Here is a 13871-nt window from a genome sequence, read left to right on the forward strand (position 1 = left end):
AGGAGGGGCGGCGCTCTGGCCCTCTGTGTCCCTCGCAATCTCGGTCGCTGGCGCAGCGTCTGCGCGGCTGATTGGCTGGCCGACTCGCCGCACGGAGGACCGCCGGCCTTAGGCCAAGAGCAGTCCCTCTGGTGCTTCGTCGAGGCGGTTGTCCGGCCGTGAGGCAGCAGCCGCGATGGGCTCCCGGGCTTCCACGCTGCTTCGGGACGAGGAGATTGAGGAGATCAAGAAGGAGACAGGCTGTGAGTACCGAGAGAAGCAGCTGGAGACCGGGGGCGCTGGGCTGGCCTTGCTTTCTGCGGCCGAAAACCATTCACGGTCTCGTAACGCGAGGCGGGCGGGCGAGCCACCTGCGGTTTTTCGCCGAAAGTGTTCGGGCTGAGGGAAGAGGCGTCGCTACTTGTCAACCGCCATTCCTCGCCGATATACCTGGGAGCCTTTTCGGCGGCATTGGGTGACCCTAGACTGAGGCGCCTGTGGCTTGGCCTGAGGCGGGGTCGCCCGCAGCTTGGGAGCTGTGTGGGGAAAGAAAAGGAACTTCGGCAGGTGCCGCTTATCCTGTCACAGGACTCGGGAGTGAGAAGTGGCACCTGCCGACCTTCCTCCTCCTGCGCACCTCGTAAAAGCACAGGAGCCCCACATTCTGTTGCCTCTGGTCACCACCTTTTGCCGCGTGACGAGAAAGGTCATGTTCCCAAAGGCGTGTCTCTTTCCTCTTCGAATTGCCCCGTTGCCAAATTCTTCGCTGTTCTGGTACAAGGTATGCTGCGTGAGGCGCAGCCTATAGTTACCGACCTGATAAACTTGGCACATACCGGTAGGCGTCGATACTATTCAGACCGAATACACATCTTGTGTGTGTGGTAGCCTTCTGTAAGAAAAGAGAGGGGTTTTTTTTTTTTACGTCTGACTACTGTGAGTTGCCCTCTCCTTGATGAATCGGCAACATCTGAACTTTCGAAATGGTTGCAACATTAGTTTGCTATGTGCTGTTTTAAAGTCAAATGCTCAACCTGACAGTGGGTCGGATGAGCATTTTTATCCTACTTTATCCTGCCTTAGTGATTTTTAAAATCACTATTCTGCTTAATTTGCCCCATATAATTATGGTGAGTGTAAAGCCCTTGTAGGAGCTCTTTCCATGTGAGTTGTAGCAGAGTAGAGAAGGGAACATAACTCTATACAGGCCCTCTTAATTACAAGTGCTACGCTTGTTTCTGAGGTAAGCGTTCAGGACAAGTGCTAGCTTAAATCAAGCCTCTTTGTGTTGTGAATGCTCCAACCTGTATCAAAAGTGTTACTTGCTGCATTCTAGATTTTCTTTCAAAGTGTTGAAGGTGCCCCTCCTGCAATTCTATGAATCTAAGTGCCATGCACATTGGTGGCACATTATTTATGTATAGATTGATAATGCATTTCCTCTTGACATGCACTGGAGCATTCAAAGGACTAGTTAACATTTTTTATTTCATTTTAAAATTCCTTTCCATGAGACACCCTGAAGCAATTGTGTAAGCAGTTCTGATAGTCTTTAGCACAACTTTATTTAGGGCACTTTTGATGTAAAACATATTACAGCCTTTATCTTATTACAAAGATGAACACCCACATGATATTGTTGGAATTCTCATTTTAGAGCTTGTTTTCTGAGGCTCAGATAGCAACTTGCCTAAGGCCTCTTGATGGCTCCATGGCTTAGTAATGTACATCTCCCATAGCCAAACAGAACGTTATCTAGTGGGCAAAAATGTAATAGAAAACAAATGTACTATTGGGTTATAGCTACAGCTAGTTACAGATGACTATTATTTTTCCAACCCCAGTTCTGTATTAGTGAATTCCATCTACTGTTTTGACTAGTAGCAAATGACAATATATCCATCTACAGATATTTGATTCTTAGTATGTAGCATGTAGTTAGTTCGCGTGAAAAAATAGGAAACGTGAAAGTACAAAAGTTCAGTCAGGACATTCCATTTTCTAAATTGCCAACATGCAGTTCCTGGTAGTGCCAGGTGATCTGTGGATTACTGCCTTATTGCATGATTAATCTCACCTTTTTCAATTGTTTAACTGCAATAAAAGAAGCTAATAATACATTAAATTATTTCCAATAATTACTTTGTGTATGTAACCAATTACTGTATCTACCATAGGGATATAGCATGTCTATACAGATAGGCTTACTGAGAGCAACACAGTAAGGAGGAATTCTAGAGGAAACTAAGCAAAAGCTACAGTCACTAACTATTGCTGCTTATGATACATTCTATATTACACAGTTTAATGCTCTAGTAGCTACTGATTTTTTTATTACTGGTTCAATGGTACAAACTTGGCACTAAGAAAAACAAATTCAATTAGCTTTTGTCATCATAGTGCTATCAGTTTAATACAGGGGTTGGCAACCTTTTTTAGCCGTGAGCCAGTCCACCGTCCCTCAGACCATGTGGTGGCCCGAACTATTTTTTTTTGGGGGGGGGGAGGAAATGAACAAATTCCTATGCCCCACAAATAACTCAGAGATGCATTTTAAATAAAAGCACACATTCTACTCACGTAAAAACACGCTGATTCCCGGACCATCCGCAGGCCGGATTGAGAAGGCAATTGGACCTTAGGTTGGGCCCAAGGACCTTAGGTTGCCTACCCCTAGGTTAATACTACTATTCTGAGTAGTGCTTTATTCTCGGAAAGCTAAATTTTATGTTATGCAATTATTTGACCCTTAATAAATAGAATTATTAGCGGGAGCATAAGGTGTATAGAAGCAGCCCAATGGTTTATATTCAGTAGTGGTTTGGGGCTAGCAAAAAGCATCCCTGCTTTTTACATTTTCTTGTTGGATGTGTGTATGTGGCTTATGGTAAAAGAAACTAGCACAACATTCTCAGATCAGCATAGTTTTGAGAAAGATGTTAGCAGCAGCAACAATATTATATGGACATCACATACACATTTACTTGTATATTAGTATGAAATGCGAAGGCTTTTAAAAATGAGCCAAAATAGTAAATTTGCTGGCAAGAAGCAGAAACAGTACCTGAAGAATACTGTTTATTCAGCAAATGCCTGGATCACTAAACATTTCAGAAAAGATCAGAAGACTGGAATTGAGACATCAACTGAATAATCTGAATCAAAATTGGAAATTATGTAGCACCTTTTTAGCCAACTATAGAGGAATAAGCCATCATAGAAGATGATCTTGGCAGCCTGTCAGAGCAGCAATTTCTACAAAAGTGTGCATTCCAACTACTATTGCTGTGAAACAGTTTCTAAGGATAGCTTATGTCTATCATATGCTTATGTTCCTAGTTTTAATGAAAGGGCAGTTATGTGAGGTGCTGACTGGGAGTCATTCATCCTTAACACCTGCAGTTCCTAATGCCAGCTACAGATGTGTGTCTTGCTATGGGACATTTTCATGTACTTGCTAAGATACACAATGACTGCAGAGACTACAGCAAAGTGTATTATGTTAATTGTGTGCTTTTCAAAGTCAGGCTTTGGCATTGGCTGAATTTGATATTTATTTATTTTTTGAGATTAGGCCCTTGCTGTAGTTGAGATCACACTTCATGAAGACTGCAGACAAGTTATGGTCTTGGCAAGGCTACACATAAATACATTATAAATCAGAAACTTTAATGTGCATATAAATGTTTCTATTTTATGCTTTATTCAGTGATTCTATTTTGCATTGTAAGCAAGATTCATTACAAAAAACAACATTGTTAACAAATTCATTGTGCACAAGCAGTTGTTTGGACTACAGTCTACTTTAGCAAATACAGCATCTAATGGAAAAGTCCATGGAAGCTTATGCTACAAGTCCTTAAGGTGCCACAACAGTCTTCATCCCAAGAGACTAGCATAGCTATTGCTCTGGCAAGAGAAATTAGAGATGGCAATCTCATTACATATAATTTATGCAAAATATTATGTTTTTGTTTTGGTGAAGTACACGTTTCAGTTAATAATCCCACTACTGTCTCAAGGCTTATTTAAGAAACAGATCAGGTAGCTGTTTATCATAATTGTCAAATAAATGGGGTCAATCCAGAGAGCCAGTGTGGTGTAGTGGTTAAGAGTGATAGTCTCGTAATCTGGGGAACCGGGTTCGTGTCCCCGCTCCTCCACATGCAGCTGCTGGGTGACCTTGGGCTAGTCACACTTCTTTGAAGTCTCTCAGCCCCACTCACCTCACAGAGTGTTTGTTGTGGGGGAGGAAGGGAATAATAATAATAATAATAATAATTTATTATTTATACCCCGCCCATCTGGCTGAGTTTCCCCAGCCACTCTGGGCGGCTCCCAATCAAGTGTTAAAAACAGTACAGCGTTACATATTAAAAACTTCCCTGAACAGGGCTGCCTTAAGATGTCTTCTGAATGTCAGGTAGTTGTTTATCTCTGTGACATCTGATGGGAGGGCATTCCACAGGGCGGACGCCACTACCGAGAAGGCCCTCTGTCTGGTTCCCTGGGAAAGGAGAATGTTAGCCGCTTTGAGACTCCTTCGGGTAGTGATAAAGCGGGATATCAAATCCAAACTCTTCTCTTCTTCTTTTACCTTTGTGCCCATGGATAGGTATTTGATCAGTTGAATGCCTCTGCTAATGGAAGAAAGCTGGTTGCTTGCTGCAGCCCCCAGTGTCCCCCAAAATTGGCTCTAGGGTTTGGGGATCCTTTTGAAAAGGGTAGACGATTGGGGGACTGTCTGGGAAAGTCCACATTGGGATTCATTCCACTTCCATTAACAGTGGTATTCACTGAATCAAAAGCCTGAGTGCAAGGCCACCAGTTAGATCCTACTCTTATTAATTACACCATCAGTTTTTGTAATAAGAGTTTTCGCAAGCACATCTCAATGTCAGAAACCCCCAACTTGCTGTCAAACACTTAATTAAATGTGGCATACATACTGTGTGTCAGAATGTCCCATGTCCGTTAACTTATAAAGAAGAGTCTAAATATGTGGCTTTGCATATAATTACAAAAAACATGTATGACAAAACTATGAATACCACGTGTAATATTAAAATGGTTCTTTCAGCTATTTGGCAAATAGGCCACTGCACTTGGACTTTGAAATGCAAATTACATGGTGGTGATTGTTAGTCAGACAAGAACAATATCCTTTTATGTGTATCAATAATTGCAGGCGTCTAAACATTTTTTTAAACTTTCTGCCTGGAATGTTTGCATTTCATAACACTTTTTCAGATGTTTCCTTAGTTAATATCAAGAGATAAAGACAAACCTAGTCTTGTAAGCTTAGCTGCTTAAAGTTTCAGACACACTCTTGTTTTAAAGTTACAGTTTGCTGGGGAATAATGCAAATGGACCCTGCAAATTTACTCATCAAAATTAAAAATACCTATTTCAGGGAGAGCTTTGTAGCCCTAGAGATCTACCGTGGCAACTTAAAAGGCTATTGGTAGGGAGGAGAGGATGTGTCATATTTTCATTGAATCCTGGCATCTACAATATTTTTTGCTAGGTAAATCTAGTCACTGAAACCAGTATGATAGATCAGAAAATTGTTTAGAATACTGTATTTGTATTCTTTTATCAGAGCCCTGGGGAACAGCTTTTAAAAGAGAGATCTAGTTGATTCATGTTCTGTTGGTTTAACAAGGTTGTTCCTTCCTCCATTTAGCATGCTTTAAAACCATTTGGAATTGCTTTAATGGATTTTTTTGCAGGGTTGGCAGCTGAGTGGTTTAAACTTTAAACTACTTTCAGCTCGAAATGAAACTAGATTATCCAGAGGCTGAGGTAGCCTAGGGCTCCAGAACTGTCTGAATTTAAAGAGAGACTAGGAACAGGCTTCCCTCTTAGCCAAGTCAGTGGACTAGTTAGTATTTCAGCCTTGTAGTTGGCCTTTGCCTGGTTGCCATAGGTAACAAGGAATTGGTTGCAAACAAGTGTATGGAATCCATCCTGGTGAGCTGGTGAAGGAAGGACAGATTGTCCATTTGATTTCTGTGCAGGTCACAGAAAAAGTGAAGCACTTTCATCTACAACTAACAAGAAAATGTGGTAGTCTGATGGGAGAGGAAAATATATCTGTTCCTCGCCTGCAGGCCTGCTGTATTTGTAAGCTATAGGCCACTAGACATCAGTGGGCAGGCAACCTTGGAAATGTTTTGTGGACTTTCTTGCAAGGCTGTAATAAACTTACCTATGTCATACCTCTTCTTAAGACATATCTGTTCAGTGAAATGTTTTACCCAGTGCTATTTTTCTAGAAAGAGGTGCCGGAACTCACCATGAATGGCTCCCTCGATGTCTTAGAATGGCAATGGCGTCCATCTGAGAGGTGGCGGAACTAAATTGCAGCGAGTTCCAGCTGAAAAAAAGCCCTGGTTTTACTAATAAAGGAGTGAAATGTTTTACCAATAGAGGGGTAATAGGACTTAAAATCTGAATGGAGGTCATTTTAAAATGTAAACATCCAGCAAAATCAATGTCCTGACCCCTGAAATGTAATTAAATTACTCTTACTCTGTATTAAGTAGTGTGGATTAATTGATTTTAAAATGTTGCTGTTCAATTGTAAATTTTAATTTATTTTTGCTTCAGTTTCCCACAGTCAGATTACTCGTCTGTACAGTCGGTTTACCAGCCTAGACAAAGGAGAGAATGGCACTCTTAGGTAGGTACTCTTTAGCAAACTTCATTGTATTGACTCACTGCTTTTGCTTAGTGCCTTACAGTATTGACTTGCTCACTGCTTCTGCCCAGTTTCCCTTGATTTACCCCCTCTAGCTGCAGCCTTCTTCCTCCTGTTCCATGCATTTCCTGAGAGTCCTCTGATCCCCAGAAGGCTATTTGGGACACACATTGGGATGCAGTGGGGGAGGGAGGAACCAGAGAATTCCTGTTGTTTGAGTGTATTGGGTGCAACCCATAATCCCTGTTCAGGTTTTATGCTTCATGCAGTTACAATCATGTGATGGACAATGGGGCTGCACTTACTGGCCCAGCTCTCGCTGTTGCATTACTTGCCAGTTCAGCCCCCCTGCCCTGTATATGTTGGGAGGAAGGTCTACTTCATACATAGACTTTCCCCTTTGCAATCCCAAACCCTGGGTTCTAAATTGTGTAAGGAGCCTTTGTACAAGGGTCCCATGTTCAACGCCCCCTTCCTCCAAAATGCATGTCTGAAGCTGTGTTTTAAGGAACAAAAGAGCGGGGCCAGTAATACATAGTCGAATTTAGAACACCAAGCCTTCTCATAATCATATACATAATTGGGCAATATTAGTGGAGATGAGAAATGAGCTGCATACGTAACAATACACATCACAGTAGAAGGACTGTACAGCATTTCCTTTAAAAACTTTCCCCTGCATTTCAGCAAAGCTTTCAAGGCAGCACCATTTAAAAGGTGCTGAGGAGCAGAATTGAGAACAGCAAAGCAGCTGTTATTGTTAAAATTTGTATACCGCCCTATACCTGTAGATCTCAGGGTGGTTCACAACATAAAATTACAATATAAAAAACAAAATACATGATGAAAATAAGAACAAAAATAAACCTCCGCTTCCATATGGGAGAACATTTATTCCTTTTCCCACCCTCAATAAATCATTTTCCAAATTTGTAAGAAACACATATCTGGCCTACAGAGCATATAAAAACAAGAAGGAATCATGTGACACCATCAAGGCTTAACAGTTTTATTGTGGTATAAGTTTTTATAGACAAGAGCCCACTTCATTGTGCCTTAATAATGAATCTTCTAATCTTTAAGGTACTACAGTACTTCTGAGTTTTACTTAAACTGTTTCAGCTTAGAATACAGGGTAGATCATTTTTGTTACCTCCTGCCAAGTTGTCTTCCCTATATTTTGAGCCAAAACAGTTTAAGCAAGAGAAAAGATCATAAATTCATGTTAAGTATGGACGTGCAAAATTTCTAGTGAGTTGGTTAATTTGGGAGTGGCTGTAGGAATAAAAATTCAAATTGCAGTGTGGCTTTTAATCCCTGACTGATTTCAGGGCAGACTGCTATTTCTCAAACTTATGGACTCTCCAGAATGGCTAAAATGCCATCCTTATAGCCTATACCATATTGATGTAGATATTAATGTCAAAACAAAGTGTTCTTTTTAAACTGAAACCCACTATGTATATTTATATAAATATATATTTTATATTTACATTTATATCCTGCCTGTCTGCTGTCATGGAATCAAAGGCAGTGTATATGTGGTTCTTGGGCAATTACACATCTAGGCACTGATCAGACCCAGTTCTCACGCCAGCATGCTGACAAATCCTCCCTTAAATCCAACAAAATATATGGCTCCTGTAGTTGGAGTTAATCACTTGCCCTAAACAAGAGAGGATTATGAAGTGAAGAGGATTTGGAAGTAGATACAATCTTAGGAGCAACTTAGTACAGAAAAGTCTAGAAACAATAACTTTTAGTATTTAAAAAACCTCTTTGTAAATAGATTGTAATGCTGATCACAGTATTAACCATATACTTTTATGTCACTTGAGCAAGGCAGGACAACTCATTACTTCATAAACTTGACTTTTTGTCACTTTCTCTTATGATGAAACGTTTGAATAAGTATTGATGGTACTGTAAAGTAAGATGGAAGAGTCAAACTGAAATAAAAATGAAGCAGTAGTACAAACATGAGCTAGTTCTGTGGTGCAGTCTCTCTGTTCAGACATTACAGAAAGTGGAAGTGTTGCTGAAGGCATGCCCCACTCTATAAATATGCTGCAATATGTGTAAAGTATATGGTTTGGCAGAGCAACTTATTGAGTAGATGATGTTTGGATTTCTGTGATTCAGAATAAGCACAATGAAAACATGTAAGTAGGCTTCAAAAATACATTAATTCATGGGAGATCCTGTTGGATAGTGTTCTATGGCATGTGAACAGAAGAAAATATTTCCTGTAAGTTCCAGTCTAAGCCAGGTGAAGTGGGTTTTGCTTTTAAAAAAAAAGCACAAAAAAGCTTGCTTTTCAGTATTCATTTACTTTTATGATGTGTGTAGTGTTTTCCAGTTAGTGTTCTTACTTGGATAATGTCCCCTTCATAATCGCAGTGGCTGGTAGGAATGACAGTAATAGATTTTAAATTCAGTAGTTACAGTTGGTTAATGTTTAACCTTAAGGTAAGCCATAAAATATAGAAATTAGAAGCTGATGCATTCAGATTTCAGAAACTGAATCTTTACAAACAAGGAGGGTATGTTTTAGAACACTGGAGAGTCTGACACATACATGTAACAGGAGATTTGCTGCTTTTCATATATCTGTCACACTGTTTGGACCCAAGGGGAGGTGGAGTACTTGGGGTGGGGGGCAAGTTAACTTTTCCCCCACTGCAATTTCTCCAGTTTAAATGTTTCATTGGAAATTGCTGTTTTTCCCCTTCTGGGCAAATAGCAGTTTAAAGTTGAGTGCTGTTTAAATCAGGAAAATGGCACAAGGTAAAATTATTATTTAATAACAACACTTCTCCCAGCACACCAGTCCCTATCCAAATTATTTCACACCCCCAGTTGCCTTTAATATGAGAGAGAAGTGAAAAATCTTATTCAGATTTCCTGGGTCACATCTGGTTTGGTTCAAAGTCACTAGACTTGCTTGGCTCTTACCAACTGCAAACAGAATCACCTTACTTGATTCTTTAAAAACTAAACAAAAAAACCCAGCCTCAAAGGTTGTATCAGGCTTAAATTTTCTGAAGTGCAGAGGTTGCCAATTAGCTAAATACTGTACTGCAGACACATGTTTTTTAAAAGCTAAGCCATGGACTCCCTACTTTTGAATATTTTCATATCTCTATGGTAGTTTTTGTTATGTCAGTAGTACAACGGACCCCCTGGGTGGGATACATGGCCCCCCGGGGTCTGCAAACCACTAATTGGGAGCCACTGGCATAGTGAATTTGGATATTCTATACCTTATGTATAGGTGGAAACAATTTTTGGGATATGCTAATTCATAGTGGCTGAGGCAGAAGCAGAGATGATATTCTCTCTGCCCCATTGCTTTTTACTATCCTCTGAGGCTGTCTGTAAACAAGACTTTACAGATTTTAGAAAGGCCTCAAGGGCCATTAGCATTGAATTTTCCCACTGGGTCACTCCTGAATGAACAGTGGTGTGAACAGTGGACTTGCTACTCCATTCTTCCCAAGGAACTATGCATCTGCTTTGGAAGAGTTATTTTCCTTAGCTAATAATTCCCTGTTGCAAATTGGAACTGGCAACTATGGCTGCATAAAGAACAATTGCTATGTGAACTGGGAAATAGAATTTATTTTATTGAAATATAAGGTGAAAGAGCCATTTGACAGTGCTAGATGTACATGGAAGATGATGCTTAAGAGGTTAGTATTCCATGAAATCAAGGCTGTAGCTGGAGTCAGATTGATTCAAGCCTACTGTAGGACCAACACACCAGATTCTGCATATATTCTATTGTTGAGGGGTTTCTCCTTTGAGTTTTATGGACAAAAAATACTTCAGAGACTTCTGTCACATTCCAGAGGCCATTCATGGTGTTAGCATTCTTAAAATGAGGGGATTCTAGTGATCTCTTTCTACACTGCAAGCTTTGATACAAAGTGGTACATATAGGAAATGTATTGCTTTTAATTCAACCCACTATTTCAGCAATCCTTGATTATAGTTTTTGAACCATGGAGTACAAAAGTGTACCATAGACAAATCATAGTGAATCAAAGGGTAATTATGAAGGGCATCACATCAGGTGGGTTGACTCAAGCAAAAGAAAAAATACATAATACTTCCAAACAATAAATAGTGTCCAGGTACTATGATTGCCTAAAGAACACTATCATGGCTAAATAATGAATCTAAGTAGTTTAAACTCCTATTAGATGCTGAATATATCCAGCAAGTAAGTACAAATGGATATATTTATTTTATTGTTGCATACTGCAGATACTGAGAAATCATAAGTAGGATAGAGTATCCAGTGCATGTTGACTGGGAAGCAAGTCCCATAGTAGTGCATAGGATATGGTCTTAGTTGCTAGATAGATGTGGAATGATGTAAACTTGGGAGGAGAAGTGTGATCTTAAATAAACCATACACCTACTTTTATATCATCATGACAGCTAAGATTAACTAAGAGCAATGCTTTGACCATGTCATCTGTGTGCCAAATCCAAACAAAGATACATAAAGTCATTCTTGCTGACTGCTTCCCATGTCCTTGAGAGCAGATGAACCTTCACCTAGATCTATCAGAGTAAGCCTGAGCACTTTCAGAACAGCTGTAAAAAGTTCCTCTTCTGGCTGACATTCAGCAGCCAAGGTTAAGCTGGTGTCAGATAAATTACCCAAACAAAATAAATTAACTATTGCTTGCCCTGGTTACCCGCCTCAGGAATTAAACTCATATACATTTGGATATACATAACACAGCACTGAGTGGCAGCCTTTTTTCAGGACGGTTATATATAGCTGTACAGGGACGCACGCGGGTGATGCTGTGGTCTAACTACTGAGCCTCTTGGGCTTGCCAGTTGGAAGGTTGGTGGTTCGAATCCACTCAGCGGTGGTGAGTAGGGCTGGGTGATAGCTGGTTTTCAACATCATGGTAATATCATCAGCTAAATATCATGATATCTTGATATATCATATGTATCTGTGGTGGCGGAGAGCCTTGCTGGGCCTCCCCACAGGGGCAGAAGGTATCACCATACCTCCTTGCAGCAGTGGAGGGTGTGCCACGCTTCCCCACAGTAGCAGAAGGTCCCGTCGTACCTCCCCATGACATCTGCTTCCCCACTCAAAGGTCTAAGTGGAATCTCTGCATGCATAAGCCCCACTGATTTCAACTAAAGTAGCTACTACTTTCCTTGGAGAAAGCCCCATTGAATCCAATAGGGCTTGCATGTGAGTAGACACACATTTGCTTTCACTACTTACTGAAAAACACCCTCCCCATCATTCTCATACAGTACCCAATCTCCCATTTCAGCATAAGACAGCCAGCTAAATCTTCTCCCTTCCATTCTCCCCAAAAGCCCTCATCCCACCAATCTTTCCCTTTTTATCAAAGCAAGGTAGGGAGGGAAAGCAAGCAAAAAGATAGTCTCCTTTAAATTATAAAAAAACCACCCTTCCTTTTTAATATGGAGGAAAGCTATTTAGGGAGAACTAACAACATAAACACCACCAGAAAAGAAAGAAAAAAACTGTTCCCCCCCTTTTTTCACTGGTTAGGGAAGGAAGAAAAGTGCTTACCAGTTATTTGTTTACTTTGCCTCTTTGATTGTCTAGCCGTGGGGTGTCCCTCTAGGCTTTGCATAATTAGCTGACCTCTAAGTGGAAAGATACAGGTGAAGCTGGTTTGTGCAGGGCTTTTGGTCATTTCTTATCGGAGGAGGGAGAGCAAACAAAGCTGAAGACACTTGCAAATTATCTGCAAAGTATTGTTCAGTTGCTCTGTTCCAGCTTCTGCCAACCTAGCACTTCGAAAGCACACTAGTGCAAGTAGATAAATAGGTACCGCTGTGGCACAAAGGTAAACAATGTTTCTGTGTGCTTTTGCTTCCGTCATGGTGTTTCGTTGCACCAGAAATGGTTTAGTCATGTTGGCCACATGACCCTGAAAGCTGTCGGTGGACAAACGCTGGATTCCTCAGCCTGAAGCGAGATGAGCGCCACACCCCATAGTTGCCTTTGACTGGACTTAACTGTCCAGGGGTCCTTTACCTTCTTTTTAAAAAATCTATATAGCTGTACATTAATACTACACAACTGGGATTTTTCTATTGGTGATAGGTGTTATGAACTGAAAATATAAAAGTACGCAGCACAAAACTCATTTTCTTGATCTGAGGTTTACTATTTCCAGCTTAACATACTGGATCTTTACTTTTTTTAAAAAAAAAAAACCTTAAAAAACCCCTCATAGCTGTTGTGTGATATCTGAACCATAAATTTCAATCAGCCCTATTATAAAAAATGAATATTTAACATGGGTGTTCAGAGATCTTATTCTATTAAAGGATTGATGTAGATTTCATTGAAATTGTAGTCGTGAAGATTTCCAACGCATTCCAGAACTTGCCATCAACCCACTGGGGGACCGGATTATCAATGCCTTTTTTCCAGAAGGGTAAGTTGCACAGTGTTTCTTCATAATAAGTTGCTTGGTGTGAAGTGCTCCTAGGACTAATTTAAGATGTGGATTCTTATATTCTATTCTTGACACCGTAAAACAATGTGCTGGACTTCAGATACAATATTGGGGACTGGAGCATCAGCTACTAACTATTCAAAGTAAAGCTTTATTAATATTAGGTATTTGTTAGACGCTTTAGTTCTGTTTATATTCTGCCACATTTATCAAATGGCACCAAAAATATCTACTTCACTTCCCAAATTCCCTTCACTAGCTGAGAAGTAAAACCTTGACTACCTTTCAGTTGATGCTCTAAGCAGGGGTCTGAAATTTTTGGCCAGTTGTAATTGCCAGGATCCTTCCCCCTGCTGAGTGGGTGGAGGCAAGCACCTCTGCTCAGTAATAAAGAAGTTCCATCAACCTTTCTCTCCTACATCAACAAGAGGTAGGGAGAGCACATTTCAAAGAAGCACAGAGCCCCAAGGCTACAACATCAGCCAATTTTTCAGAAGGAAAAACATAGTTAAGTTTGGAGCAGCAAATTGCACTGAGACTTTGAATAGCAGCATATCTCCAAATGCCTGTGTGAACAGGTGAGTGAGTACCTGGTGCCAGAAGCCCAATACTGCCTCCAGGGGGAGAGAACTTCTCAGTTGAGGAGCCACAACAGAGAGAATTCTATCCCATGTCAATGTACAACTGCCAACAAGAACCAGCAGAAATAG

The 13871-nt window shown here is 40.6% G+C and overlaps 1 protein-coding gene and 1 long non-coding RNA gene across 2 annotated transcripts in view; one reads left to right on the forward strand and one right to left on the reverse strand.

Moving 5' to 3' along the window:
* The first annotated feature begins 34 nt into the window (after nt 1-34).
* The window catches only part of CHP1 (calcineurin like EF-hand protein 1), an 18956-nt gene continuing 5119 nt past the window's right edge, over nt 35-13871 (forward strand). Inside the window, exons 1-3 of the mRNA XM_081887702.1 lie at nt 35-242; nt 6592-6664; nt 13060-13140. Of these exons, the coding sequence (XP_081743828.1) occupies nt 176-242; nt 6592-6664; nt 13060-13140 (221 nt within the window). The 5' untranslated portion in view covers nt 35-175. The remainder of the gene's footprint in view (nt 243-6591; nt 6665-13059; nt 13141-13871) is intronic.
* LOC309356483 overlaps nt 5238-13871 on the reverse strand; it is a 19141-nt gene continuing 10507 nt past the window's right edge. The window contains exons 2-3 of the long non-coding RNA XR_014162818.1: nt 12264-12392; nt 5238-6358 (exon numbers count right to left, since the gene is read on the reverse strand). This is a non-coding gene — a long non-coding RNA (uncharacterized lncRNA). The remainder of the gene's footprint in view (nt 6359-12263; nt 12393-13871) is intronic.

The sequence above is a fragment of the Podarcis melisellensis genome, assembly GCF_964234715.1.
Source record: "Podarcis melisellensis genome assembly, chromosome: 1".
NCBI classification, from domain to species: Eukaryota; Metazoa; Chordata; class Lepidosauria; order Squamata; family Lacertidae; genus Podarcis; species Podarcis melisellensis.